Raw genomic sequence first — 14,692 nt, forward strand, 5'->3', positions numbered from 1 at the left:
CAGCAGGTGCTGATAATGTATCTACATAGATAAACTGTAAAATAAGATTTCCAAACGCTGAAGAGCAAGAATCGGGCTTGTGTCATCACAAGGAGCCCCCTTTATTTATCTAGGACTTACTCTCTTGTTGGTCAGTGGGCCTCTGAGCTAAATGTGATGAAACAACAACAACAACAATAAGACATTGTATTTTTTCAGATGTTAGAGATTTTCTGGTTCTAAGTGAACAAGGTGTAACTAATTTTATTACCTTTTACTACCTGGCCTTTTCTCCTTTGGCCAAAACAAAAAGATGTTTCCTATTTTTTGTAAGAATGATTTTCTCCAGTAACAGCTGTGAGAAAAAATTATGTGCAATAACAGCCACCTAATATATTTTTATATTAAAATGTCATTCAAAACAGTTTGTAAGAAGTAATATAAGAACAGAGGAATTGAATAAGCTTTATTGACATAAGTGGTTGAACACTAAAGCAAAAGTAACTTCTCTCTAAGATCTTAGCTTAATTCTATTTTTTTAACTGCACTCCACTGCATGTGGTCCCAGACCAGCTATTGACCCCTTATCCCCTGCAGTGGGAAGCGTACAGTCTTAACTGCTGGGTCCCCAGGGAAGCCCCAAGATCTTAGTTAAAATGTGCCTTTCCGAAGAGATTTTCCTTGAGCTCTGCATCTAGAGTAACTTGCCACTCTAGTCATGCTATTTAGCTTCATTCCTTTCATTCATATTCCTATATTTCCTTGTTTATATTTGCTTATTTTCTATCTTTCCTCCACTGAAATACAAACTCTAGACCATGTTTTATTACCTCTGTGCCTAGAACACTGCACATAGTAAGCACATGATACCTGTTGACTGAATAAATCCTTTTTGAAAACATAAAAATGTTAACCATTTACTCTAGGCTAGCCCACCAGTTTGTGTTCTTTTGCTTTTATGGTTATTCAGCCTGTCAACAGTTTATTATATCTTTTCTCCTCACTGTAGTGTTAGTTGATCAGTCATGTCCAACTCTTTTGCAACCCCATGGACTGTAGCCTGCCAGACTCCTCTGTCCATGGAATTCTCCAGGCAACAATCCTGGAGTGGGTTGCCATTTCCTTCTCCAGGGGATCTAACTGACCAAGGGTCCAAACCTGTGTCTCCTGTATTGTATGCAGCTTCTTTACCGTCTGAACCATCAGGGAAGTAGACTTATTTATTTGTGGATGTGATTCCAGTCATTCTGATTTACTGGATTATAGTGGAGAGCATTTTTCAGACACTTAACAGAGCAGTGTTTGGTGTGAGGTGTGTTATAACTAGGTTTTCCTAATAAAGTATTAGAGCTCATGGATATTTGAAGAACTAAATCAGAGTAGGGTTTTTTCCCCTTTTAAAAAACCATACCACTGACTTGTGTTTTCTGAGTGAAAGAGAAAGGGGTGGACTGCCAGGGTGCTTCTAACCCTGGGCCCCCAAAGGCAAGTATGTTGAGAAGATAGACTGTGATCCACTGCTTTAGACTTTTGTATCTGCTGCCTGGACTAGGAGGAGTGAGATTATGTTAAGGCCCTTGTGTCAGTTGCGCTTCCCTGGTGGCTCAGATGGTAAAGAATTTGCATGCAAGACAGGAGACGCTGGTTCTATCCCTGGGTTGGGAAGATCCCCTGGAGAAAGGAATGGCAACCGACCCCAGTCTTCTTGCCTGGAGAATTCCATGGACAGAGGAGCCTGGCAGGCTACAGTCCATAGAGGTGCAAAGAGTTGAACATGACTGAGTGACTAACACTACTACCCTACTTGTCTCAGTTGAAGAGAAATTAAGTGTAGAGTGCAAGGTTGGGTTGAAGCATCCATCACCCATGTCTGACAGATGGGTGGGAAACTCAGTGCCAGGGACGCTGGAGGGGCTCAGCTGATACGGGCTCATTTTCTTTTTTAAAACACTTTCACACATAATTTATTGATATGGACTCATCTTAGCAATACCGCTGAAGCTCCAGCTACTACTTGATGGTTTCATTTTGCAACTTGTACAAGCAGAGCAGGACTTATCATTGCAGCTGGGAGTGTCTGGCACAAGGTGTTTAGAAAAATAATTTCATTTCTTATATTTTGGGGGATAGGAACAAAAGGGGAATAGTGTATTTCTTTGTGCCCTGAGAATCATGTTTTCTTTTGGCTTTGACATGGTCATAAAATGTTTTCTTCAAAGGAAGAATTTATATAAAAGCCATGTTCATGTTGAATGATTTTAGGATTGATTTGTTTTTTATACATTTCTTTCTAATTGTGTTTTTGTTTTTACATTGCAAAAGAAGTAGATTTTGGCTACAAAGTCCAAACTGTCACTGGGGACAATGAAATTCACCAAGTCATTTGTTGTGACAAAATAGCTTATCAGTCATAGTTAAAGCAATCCAGGAGTTTGTAAAGATATTTTGACTTGTTCTTGTGAAAGATTTACTTCTTAAAACAAATCCAGAATACTTAAGATATTCAGATAGCAAATGTACTCTTACATATCAAAAGTCAAAAACATTTAGGAGATCATGTATTTAGAAGTCCATGTATGGACTCAATAAAACACTTGAAAATATTTTGTCTTATAGTCACACATTTTATTACAAATTTATTTTGTATAGAAAAGCAAGTTTGAAATCTATTTACAAGAACTATATACATTTACATATATTATATACAGCTAATGAATGGGCAGAGAAACATAATATATATGAAGAATATGCCACTGTACATGGTTTATTATCTGGTTCTTAGTGTTACTGAATCTTTATTGTAGTAATAAATACAGTTCTATATTTACACATATTATAAAACATCTCATAAATGTATTTTTTTCAATTCCAAGTTAAAACATCTGATCAAAATAAACACGCTTATATAAAAATAAATCTACCTAATAGTCTTTTGGTTTGGATTTATTGAAGCTAATGTAGTATAACAGAAATAATGAATTAATCATTTGACCTTTAGTATTTAATAATTTTGCCTCTCATAATACCTAACACATATTAAACATGGAATAAGCAGAGAAGTCATGTTTTTGACATCAAGTGGGTTGACCCAAAGACAACATAGCTAAAATCAAGCCAAATAAACAGGAGAATATGCTACCAAGTTTCTGGTGAGCCAAAACTGGTTTCAGACACTGTTGCAAAAGCTACTAGAGATACATGTGAGAAGCTATGTCAGTGGATTTAATGTTGTGTCTGCATTTGATTATTACCTTATGATACACATCAGTGTGAATCAAGTGATAAAACCTCCTGTGAAAAATGTGCACTCAACCAAGGTAAAAAAAAAAATCCCAGATTGCTTTCCATCTTTTCTAAATATATCCATTGCCGGCAACGGACCTTTCTTCTCATCTCTGGGCACCAAGGAGTTAAAATGAATTAGAGAAATCAAACCTTGTCTGTACCTGATTGCTTTCATGGTAATTTAAGAATTTAAGTTCATTTTCCTTTCAAAATATTTTTAAGCAATTTTATTCCACTGAGGGTAGAATCATCTAGTGCTGATTCATAAAATCCAGCATCTCTAAAAATGATGTGACCATGAATGAATGAGTAGTACCTCATGTTATCCATTCACGGGGGGACTGGTGACCTGGGAGTATCCTTTCTGGGAAAAGTGAAGCAGTACAAACATCTCCACATGGTCATTAAGATGAAATCCTATTGGTCACAACCATTACTTAGTAACGTAGGTTATTTAAAATTCTTATTCTCCTGATATCTCCAAGCATATTTTAAGGGATTTTCTGGTTTAAAACCTCTTTTGTAAACAAGTGAGTTGAAAAAGAATTCAATTGAAATTATGGAGAATTTTTTGGATATTTCAATCTGCTTTTTAAATATGTATGTATTTTAGGCTTACCAGAAAAGTAGGACTATCTACCATAGCCGAACAAATTATATAAGCAGCATTTATACTCATTTTTCACTCTCTAGTATCAACAATTATCAGCTTTTTGACACAGAGACTTCTTTAAAAAATCGAATTTCAACTCAGTTCTTTTTGGTTCCTGCTCTGATGTACTCAACCTCATATTTTTGGGTTTTCAATTTTTGACAACTTTTTCTCTCATATTAATTAGAGACACGGGACAAATGCCACAGATGAAAGATGACAGCTTTCGGTCATCGGATAAGCTGGTGCTGACCCGGAACCGGAAGGCAGATCGTAGGCTATGCTGGCACTGGTGAAGGTCACCAAGGCTTGGGTTGAGTCACAGGACTGTTTCTCCACATCGTCAGAGTTAATAGACATCAGGCTTGCGTGTTTCGATCTTGTCCAAAAGTGGGTTTGCTTCCCCAGGCTCCCCAGATCCTCCTTAAAATGGGGATTGAAGAGGATGTAGAGAAGGGGATTGAGGCAGGCAGGAAGGGGGACGATCACCAGGAGGATAAACTTAATGACTTCCGGGCTGATGAAGGTGAGGTTCAGTAAAGAGGAGAAGGACAAGAAAGCCACGGGACAGTGCAGGATACAGTTGGTGAAGAGCAGCAGGGCCACGTGTTTCACCATGGAGCAGTCCCGCACGCTCTCCAGGTCTCCCTTTTCCAAGCGACAGTAGAGCCTGGTGTAGGCGACGGTCATCACGAGGAAGCAAAGCGAATTCAGCAAGACGAGGGCCACCATGTAGCCCGTAGCACGCGGCTCCCCGAAGGGCAGCGGCAGGCAGAGCGGGGAGGCGCTGTACTCGCTGCCCCCCAGCAGGGGCACGGCGGCCACGGTCCCCGCCAGCAGCGCGCAGAGCGCTAGGGTCGCTCTCAGGCTGGGGAAGGGAGTTTGCGTTTCGAATTTTGCTGAGCATTTCACCGACCACCCACGCTCCAGGGCTGCCAGGGTGAGCAGGAAAACTGAAGATTCCGAAGCAAAAATGGACAAAAAGCCGACGACCCGGCAGCCGACCGCCTGCTCCCACCAGGCACCGTGTTGCGCAAAGCTGCCGAAAGTGAAGGCGTCCACGCCCGCCAGCACTGCACTGGACACCCCCATGAGCATGTTGACCGCGGCTATTAACCCGATTAACAGTTTTATGGAGGATATGTACACTGCGGCTCTGAACACCGTGGAGGTCACCAAGGCGTTACACGTCAGTGCCAAAACCGCTATGGTCCACACTCCAATTCGGATCAGCCAGCTACCGAACAGGTATTCACAAAGTTTGAAAGGGCCTAGAAGGCCAAAGAAGAGAAAAATGGGTGTCAAATGAGGGTTCACGACTTTTGCCACACTCCCCTTTTGGTTTCTCTTATCGGGACACCAAGAGATACAGGCCAGTAACAGCCCTGGGAATACACTGTTCTCTTGTGACACACTCCACTTTATTAAGTGGAAAAAAAAAAAAAGTGAAAGTGTTAGCGGCTGAGTTGAGTCTGACCCCATGGACTATAGCCGACCAGGCTCCTCTGTCTGGGGAATTCTTCAGGCAAGAATACTGGAGTGGGCCGCCATTCCCTTCCAGGGATCGAAATAGGGTCTCCTGCATTGCAGGCAGATTCTTTGCCTTCTGAGCCACCAGGGAATCCCCTTCATTAAATCACTATTTACTGTAAAGATGAGTATACCAGGTGCCCAGGTTTTCAACCTATACCCAGAGAAATGGAGCCAGAGAGTTTTTACATTACTGGATTCGGGCTCCCCAGATATAGCGGTGTGGGGGCCAGGTAAGAAACCAGATCTCCTGGACTTTTTATTATTAATATATCTTTCCAGAATGTTTGAAAAATGTTCTGTAAATAGGGAAGCAGAATCCTAGGGATACACTCTGTGATTTTAGAAGAGGAAGTGTGAGTCATATGCATTTGATGAGAATGTCATCTTTGGTTTAGACTGACATTTGCTGTTTAGGAGCAAGGAACCATCAAACTGTGGAAAGTAAAATATCACCTCTCCTCTGCTGTCTTCCTCCTCCCCACCACTGGATTATCCTATTTCAGAGAAAGAGACTAACAATGAAGTAATTAACATACATGGATATTTTTACTTATCTCTAAAACTATTATTTGCTTTAACCAGATAGGTTCTCTTTAGAGAGAACCTAAGAAATCACTGTCAAAAATCAGTGATTACATGAAGCAAGACTGTTGCATACCAGTTCAGGCTAAAGAGCTAATATTATCTTAAAAATTACATATACCTCTAACTACATGATTTGTTCTTTAATTTCCATTAATCTGAATCAAAAGTCTCCTATAAAAATCCTATTTATGACTAGAGACCAACTCCAGGGAATGAATATTTGTATTTTAAATGTCTGCATGAGATGGGATATTGATGAGCTGCTAAGATGGCACAGATTTTCCCTTGAGGTGTAGCTGAATGTCACTGACAGCTTCAGTGTTAAGGGTGGGTACTGCTCCTGAGGCTGTTGGGACACCTTTCTCACCTGGGGAAGGTGAGCACCGCACTGGATGAAGGGCTCTCAGGTCTTCCTCAAAGTCCAGTAGGAAATCTTCAAGATCACGCTCATCTGCAGGAATGAGAAATTCTGCAATGATTAGTCTCTCTTTAGAGGGACCAACTCCCAGGGAGGAGAGGCCTGGATTGCCCTGGAGACATGAAGTGTCACAGAGGAAACTGAAGGGCAAACATCCCACTTCTCCTTGGGCTTTCTCTCAAGTCTATGATGTAGTTGCTTTGGGATATTCCACTCAAGCTGCTGTTTGACAACTATCCCAGCGGAATTGGGGATGAGAGATGGTAACCAACCCAGGTTCCTTGTCATAATGTTGGAGCTGTCTCATTCTGTTCTTGTTCCCTGAAGCTCACTACGGCCCCAAATCGCTCTGACCTAAATTAGAGAGAGAGTGTGGGTCTCTCCATTCAGTGGAAGAACCACTTTATCCAGTGTTCTAACGCTTAGATGGCTACAGTGCAGATGTTCTGGACTGTGTTCTCTGAACACAAGAGGGAGAATTAGTAAGTTTCCATCTTTGAGGGGTATTCTGCTAAACAGAGGACAAATCACATAACTGCTCGGTGCTTGGGTTAGCTACCCATGAAACAGGAGGTTTTTTTAATCTAACACGCTTTCCCCAAGACACTGATTTAACTGGTCTGGTGTGGGGTTCGGGCAGGAGTGTTTTTAAAAAACTTTTGTGTGATTCCAACAGACAGCCCAGGATTGGGAATCACAGTCTCTGAAAATAAACTCCATGAAGAACCTCTTCTCTCTTGTTCATTGTGTGCCTCTAGGACCTAGAACAGTGCTTGGCACATTTTAGACATTCTAATTGTTTTGTTTTGTTTTGTTTTTTGAGGGGGAGGAGGGGTTGGTGAATAAATATACTAGAAATTAGGGTGAATGAGGCAGGAAAAGCAAAAATGAAAGCAACAAAGAACAAGAGCAAGACACACGCTAGAAAGCAACAAAGAACAAGAGCAAAAAAGCCAAGGGCTAGAATACCTGCTCCTTAATCGGATACGTGTGCTGGAAGCCAAGTCAACGAAATGTGCAGACAGAACAAAGCATACTTGCTTGGGAATCAACAAATCATTAACACCCAGAGGAAGAAAAGCCAGTCTGTTTGGACTCTGTGCAAACTTGCAAGGTTGGCAAGAAAAGGAAAGCACCCGCTTGTTACCACAGGTGTGGTTTGAGGTGCATTGTTGTCTATTTAAGTCAGGTCTTACTTCAAGGAAAGCCAAGTGCTTTACAGACATTATCTCATTTCACTTTCCTGACAGATAGCCTTGTGGGGGGCAGGAGATGAAAATGTTTTAGGATTAATTGGGTAAGAAGTTGGATTCCTAAGCTCTTCTGCTGAAATATGGAGGCACCTAAAATGGCTATATCCTCCACTCTACTCGGGTTTAAGAATAAAAATACTTATCTTCTGGAGTAAAAAGCTCAGAAGCATGTTTGAAAAAGGTATCCACAGGGGTGAGACCCTCTTAAAAGTTTATGAAAGTACTGAGAATCAGTGTTAATATTTATCCCAGAGGATACTGCATGCTAAAAGGGATCTAAGGATAAGCATGAAGAATTCACTGACACAAAAGATGACATTTCAGACTGAGTCCTAAAGGAGTTTTCTCTTTCTCTGAGACTCTTTAAAAAGTAGGATTGCTTCTCAGCTTGTTGGGGTGATTATATGGAGGTTTGTCTGGAGTTCAGATGATCTGTTTGATGACTTTTCAGGCCCCTTTCTGACACAGTTTTGTCAGTGACATAGCTGATCTTACCTTGAACTTGAAATATTCCAGCATCTTTTTTATGAAGGTCTTCTGCACTGCCGTTGTCACCTTTATTCCACTGATTAGAAATTTTATAGACATTCTCACACACTCCAAATGCACAGCACTGATATGCATAAGGCATTTCTATAACCCTTTGAATGAACAAAACCAAACAAAAACACAAAGAAACAGATTGCTAAATATAGTGCTCTTCTTTCACTTAATACTTCTGCCTGTGGGTTTTAGCCTTAATAAATAATCTAAATTATTAACTATGTGCATAAAGATGTTGGTTACAGTGCTATTCATAATAACAATGGAGTTAGAAATTATTGTCATGAAATGTTGATAGTTACTGAGTTTCAATGGATATATTATTTTTTCTACTTTTGTGCTTGAAACTTTCCATAATAAAAACAAACAAAAAAAAAGGATTGCTGGGGAAATTGTAGCACTGTTAAGTAGTATTTATAGTATCATATAGTGTTAAGTGACCAAAATGTGATATAAGTTTGTATACGTACTGTGGTCTAACAATTAAAAATACATTGGAAACCAAATCTGGAAGGAAATAGCAAAATGTTTTTAGAGGTATTTATAGACTTTTTTCCTTTCTTTTATTTCTAAACTCTGTTTTGGGGTTTTAAAATTATATGAAAAGTACTGTGGTTTAGTATATATATAGAATATACATGTATATTCTATATATATATTATATATATTCCCTCGGTGGCTCAGTGGTAAAGAATATAAAATTTTTCAAGGGACTTCTTTATTGATAATAAGTGTGACAGGTTTTAAAGAGCATTACTTCTTCAAACAAATATTAATTTAATATATTTTATGAGAACATATACATAAGCAAGATGAATTTTAAAATGTCAACAGGAGTACAATTATGTTATAATGTTATTTAATTACATGTTCTAGTTTCTATCTCATGGATCAATGGTTTTCAAACTCTTTCTATGAACTCTATGTTCCAGGAGGCATCTTTGAGAAACAAAGGAAATGTGGTCAGAAGACACATTCTCCTACTCCAAGGTTTGTCCTAACAATGCCCCAGGGGTGGGGGACATGAAGGCCTGAAATGCAATTCAAAAGAGTCCCATAAATTTTGAAAACCACTATAACATGTCTATTATTTCACATGACCACAAATGTATCTTATTAGCTTTAATGACAAACTCACTTGAGTTCTGGAAAGTTTTCAGATGATATCAAGCTCTGTAAAGCATGATTTCCTGTTAATTTTAAGTGAGTTAAACCATGTAACCCAGTTACAGGAATAGATGACAGGCGATTGGACGAGAGGTCCCTGCAAAACATCAAACAACAATTGGCTTTTAGTCTGTGTTAGCATATAACGGTTACATTAAAAAAGTAACCTCAAGATTATTAAACTGCTCCATTAAACTGCTCCAAACTGCTTAACCTCTAAGCAGAGTCCTTACTCTTAATGGTAAAGGAACCATTTTGGTTTTAGCTCCTGACAACTTTTCTATCTGCAATCAGAATTGCAGAAAGAAAAATGTTTTAATCATATCCAAATTGTAATTTCTACATTCAGCTTGATTGTGCCAGATGTGACGTGCTGCATGTCTGACACTTTTGCGATGCTATGGACTGTAGCTCGCCAGCCTCCCCAGACTATGGGATTCTCCAGGCAAGGATACTATACTGGAGTGGCTTGCCATGCCTCAATTTTGCTGGCGGTTGCGGGCGAGGGGGTGCATCTAAAATCCAGTGGAAGGTGCTACATCTAATTTGAAAACGTTGTTTGGGTTTTATTTTCTTCCTCCTCTCTTTAACTTCTGTCTGACCCAATTCCTTCTTTCTCTCTGAGACAGGGGAGTAGAGGAGAGGAAGAAGCAAGGAGTGGAAAGGGAGGATAAAAATGGACAGGAAGATTTTCTGTTAGTCAGTATGGCAAACTGTAAAATGAAAGTCCTTTAGAAATGAACTGATGTCTTATTCCATTCCACCTGATAGCTTGCAAAAATGGAAAATTTCACTTCAATAACCAGAACCAGCTGTCACCCAGATCTTCAATTATAAGGATCAACATGGCTTTGGAGGGGCAGGGAGCAGGATTGCTCCTTTCTGGTTTGATCCAACTCTAGTGTGGAGGACACTGAGGACTCAGCATTCTGTGCCCAGGCTTTTCCAGCAAAACCAACATTCATTTTTAATTAATCAGATAGTGCCCAATTATCAAAAGACATGCCATAAACAAGTCATGAAATACTCACAGCTTTCTTAGAGATGGCAAGGTGGAAAATGCATTAGGGTGAATAATGGCAATCTTGTTCCAAGCTAAATTCCTATTAAAAAAAAAAAAGGCAAGTGAGAAGATTATATAAAAGAAGACCTTGTGAAGTTTTACCATATATATTCATTCTTCTAACAAAATTTAACTTCCATTCAGGACACGGTCAATTAACTTTATCAAATCATCCTTCAGATGCAGGTATGGATAGTATAAAATGATTACAGAGAGAATTTTAAAGCAACCTTGTTTATTAAATCAATCCAGGAAAATCACTCAGGTGGATATTTTAGTTTTTATTCTTTTCTTGATAAAAAGTTGACTTTAACATGGTTGTAAAATTTTATTAAGGCATTTCTAAGATGAGTGGGGGTTGGGGAGTTGGGAGAGACAGGAACTTCTGAAGCTCTTCTGATGGGCAAGTAAATTTTAAGTTATAAAATGTCCCCTGATATGTAATGAAACCCCAAAAGAATCTGTGTATATTGTCCATGCGTGTCAGACCTTAAGAGAAACAGAGATACTTTCAAAAACATTCCCAGTAAAGAGAATAGACATTTAAATTCTTAACTGGGAAATGAAGAAAAAAAAGGGCTAGTATATGTTAGAAGTAAAATTCTTTGATAACAAAGTCTATAATTTATTGAGAAATTCACTGGCCCCTCTTCTCCATACCTATGTGTAACAACATGTAGTTAATTTACAAGAATAAGAACTTCCACATTTTTAAAAAAGAGCAAGGGACTTAAAATTTGTATTTTTAAAATTCATGACTCAAAAGGGGAGCTAAAGTGTAGACATTTGAGGAAACTGAAAATGACCACTGTCAACTTTTCTCTAATGCAAAGTAATTTATTCATGGTGCTGCGCCTCTAAATTACCTAGGATAAATGGTATTCACAGAACATTTACATTCTTGTTTGAAAGTACTCCCAAGCTGGGGGAAACTGGAAAGCTTTTTTTTTTTAATTGGAGGATAATTGGTTTGCAATATTGCATTAGCTTCTGCCATACATCATCATGAATCAACCACAGGTAAGCATATGTTCCTTCCTCTTGAACCCGCCTCCCACCTCCCACCCTACCCCACACCTCTAGGGTGTCACAGAGCCCTGCTTTACACTCCCTACATCATACAGTAAATTCCCACTGGCTACCTATTTTACCTATGGTAATGTATATGTTTCATAATGTATATGTATAATACATAATGTATATGTATATGTTTCAATGTTACTCTTTCAAATTGTCCCCCATCTCCTTCCCCAACTGTGTCCATAAGTCTGTTCTCTATGTCTGCATCTCCACTGCTGCCTTGCAGATAGGTATATCAGACCTGTCTTTTTAGATTCCATATATGTGAATCAATATACAATATTTGCTTTTCTTTCTGACTTACATCATTCTGTATAATAGGCTCAGGTTCATCCACCTCATTCAGTTCAGTCCAGTCACTCAGTTGTGTCTGACTCTTTGCAACCCCATGGACTGCAGCACGCCAGGCCTCCCTGTCCATCACCAACTCTTGGAGCTTGCTCAAACTGATGCCCATTGAGTCGGTGATGCCATCCAACCATCTCATCCTCTGTCATCCCCTTCTCCTCCTGGTTCAACCTCTCCCAGCATCAGGGTCTTTTCCAGTGAGTCGGCTCTTCACATCAGGTGGCCAAAGTAACAGAGCTTCAGCCTCAGCATCAGTCTTTCCAATGAATATTCAGGACTGATCTCCTTTAGGATGGACTGGTTGGATCTCCTTGCAGTCCAAGGGACTCGCAAGAGTCTTCTCCAACACCACAGTTCAAAAGCATCAGTTCTTTGGTGCTCAGCTTTCTTTACAATCCAACTCTCACATCCATACATGACTACTGGAAAAACTATAGCCTTGACTAGATGGACCATTGCTGGCAAAGTAATGTCTCTGCTTTTTAATATGCTGTCTAGGTTGGTCATAGCTTTTCTTCCAAGGAGCGAACATCTTTTAATCTCATGGCTGCAGTCACAATCTGCAGTGATTTTAGAGCCCCCCAAAATAAAGTCTCTTACTGTTTCCATTGTTTCTCTGTCTATTTGCCATGAAGTGATGGGACCAGATGCCATGATCTTAGTTTTTGAATGTTGAGTTTTAAGCCAACTTTTTTACTCTCCTCTTTCATTTTCATCAAGAGGCTCTTTAGTTCTTCTTCGCTTTCTACCATAAGGGTGGTGTCATCTGCATATCTGAGGTTACTGATATTTCTTCTGGCAATCTTGATTCCAGCTTGTGCTTCATCCAGCCCAGCGTTTCTCATGATGTACTCTGCATATAAGTTAAACGAGCAAGGTGACAATATACAGCCTTGACGTACTCCTTTTCCTATTTGGAACCAGTCTGTTCTAACTGTTCTAACCATGTCCAGTTCTAACTGTTGCTTCTTGACCTGCATACAGATTTCTCAGGAGGCAGGTCAGGTGGTCTGGTATTCCCATCTCTTTAAGAATTTTCCACAGTTTGCTGTGATTCACAGTCAATGAAGCAGATGTTTTTTCTGGAACTCTCTTGCTTTTTCGATGATCCAACAGATGTTGGCGATTTGATCTCTGGTTCCTCTGCCTTTTCTAAATCCAGCCTGAACATCTGAAAGTTCATGGTTTATACACTGAAGCCTGCCTTGGAGAATTTTGAGCATTACTTTGCTAGTGTGTGAGATGAGTTCTGTGCTGTAGTTTGAGCACTCTTTGGCATTGCCTTTCTTTGGGATTGGAATGAAAACTGACCTTTTCCAGTCCTGTGGCCAGTGCTGAGCTTTCCAAACTCACTGGCATATTGAGTGCCGCACTTATATGCTCAGAGGACAGTAATTCCATTCCTAGTCATGAACCTGTGCACCCAACAGGTTGCACAGGAGGTTTCCTGTTGGGGACCCTCCCAACAAGCCCAGGGGAGCCAGTTCTCCTCTCTTGCCCTGGTCTCTCAGGGCGCACCTTCAAGGCTCCCCGAAGTTCTCTCTTGGATTCCCAGTGGAAGTCCCTGGAGGAGAGCAGTCGGGGGCTTGCGGTCTGCTCCTCGGCTTTGGAATCTTGGCACCGCTGTGCACTTTCTCAACCACAGCACCCCCTGTCTGTGCCTCAGGGCTTCCTGGGTTTTGCAAACACCCTTCATTCCTCCCTGTCTCTTCAGCCCCTGTCTCCGTCACGCTGCCGGTTTCTACATGCCCGTCCCTTGCCTGCCAATACCTGTGTAGGTGTCCCTCCGTTTGGGCCATCAGGGTGTTTGATTCTGTGAGAACTGACTCTGACTCCTGTGAGAACTCTCACTTATATAACCCTAAAAGCGTATGTGCTGGTTCTAATCATGATGAAGCGACACCAACGTGTGTCTACTGTGTGCCAGGTATGGTCACCAGCTCTTTACACGTAAAATCTCACAACCCTCAACACAACTTGATGAAGTAAGTATTATCATTAGCCCCATTTTACTGGTGCGAAATAAAACACAGAGTATTAAGTGACTTGCTCCAAGTCACAGAGTACTCAGCAGCTGAGATTCAAATCTAAGCAAACTGGCTCCAGAGTCCCCAGTATTTGGCACAGAACCTGTTTGGAATACTTAAACTATTGGGTTGGCCAAAATGTTTGTTCGGGTTTTTCTGTCCGTTCAGTCGCTCAGTCGTGTCTGACTCTGCGAGCCCATGAATCGCAGCACGCCAGGCCTCCTTGTCCATCACCATCTCCCAGAGTTCACTCAGACTCACGTCCATCGAGTCCGTGATGCCATCCAGCCATCTCATCTTCGGTCGTCCCCTTCTCCTCCTGCCCCCAATCCCTCCCAGCATCAGAGTCTTTTCCAATGAGTCAACTCTTCGCATGAGGTGGCCAGAGTACTGGAGTTTCAGCTTTAGTATCATTCCTTCCAAAGAAATCCCAGGGCTGATCTCCTTCAGAATGGACTGGTTGGATCTCCTTACAGTCCAAGGGACTCTCAAGAGTCTTCTCCAGCACCACAGTTCAAACGCATCAATTCTTCAGTGCTCAGCTTTATAGTCCAGCTCTCTCATTCATACATGACTACTGGAAAAACTATAGGTTTGTCTAGACAGACTTTGGTGGCAAAGTAATATTTCTGCTTTTTAACATGCTGTCTAGGTTGGTCATAGCTTTTCTTCCAAGGAGCAAATATCTTTTAATCTCATGGCTGCAGTCACTATCTGCAGTGATTTTGGAGCCACCCAAAAATAAATCTCACTGTTTTC

The 14,692-nt window shown here is 40.6% G+C and overlaps 1 protein-coding gene across 1 annotated transcript in view; it reads right to left on the reverse strand.

Moving 5' to 3' along the window:
* Positions 1-2,590: 2,590 nt before the first annotated feature.
* Positions 2,591-14,692, reverse strand: part of LGR5 (leucine rich repeat containing G protein-coupled receptor 5) — a 99,886-nt gene continuing 87,784 nt past the window's right edge. The window contains exons 16-20 of the mRNA XM_040233984.1: positions 10,447-10,518; positions 9,387-9,512; positions 8,201-8,346; positions 6,402-6,485; positions 2,591-5,187 (exon numbers count right to left, since the gene is read on the reverse strand). Of these exons, the coding sequence (XP_040089918.1) occupies positions 4,100-5,187; positions 6,402-6,485; positions 8,201-8,346; positions 9,387-9,512; positions 10,447-10,518 (1,516 nt within the window). The 3' untranslated portion in view covers positions 2,591-4,099. The remainder of the gene's footprint in view (positions 5,188-6,401; positions 6,486-8,200; positions 8,347-9,386; positions 9,513-10,446; positions 10,519-14,692) is intronic.

This window comes from Oryx dammah, unplaced genomic scaffold (assembly GCF_014754425.2).
Source record: "Oryx dammah isolate SB20612 unplaced genomic scaffold, SCBI_Odam_1.1 HiC_scaffold_29, whole genome shotgun sequence".
Classification (NCBI taxonomy): Eukaryota; Metazoa; Chordata; class Mammalia; order Artiodactyla; family Bovidae; genus Oryx; species Oryx dammah.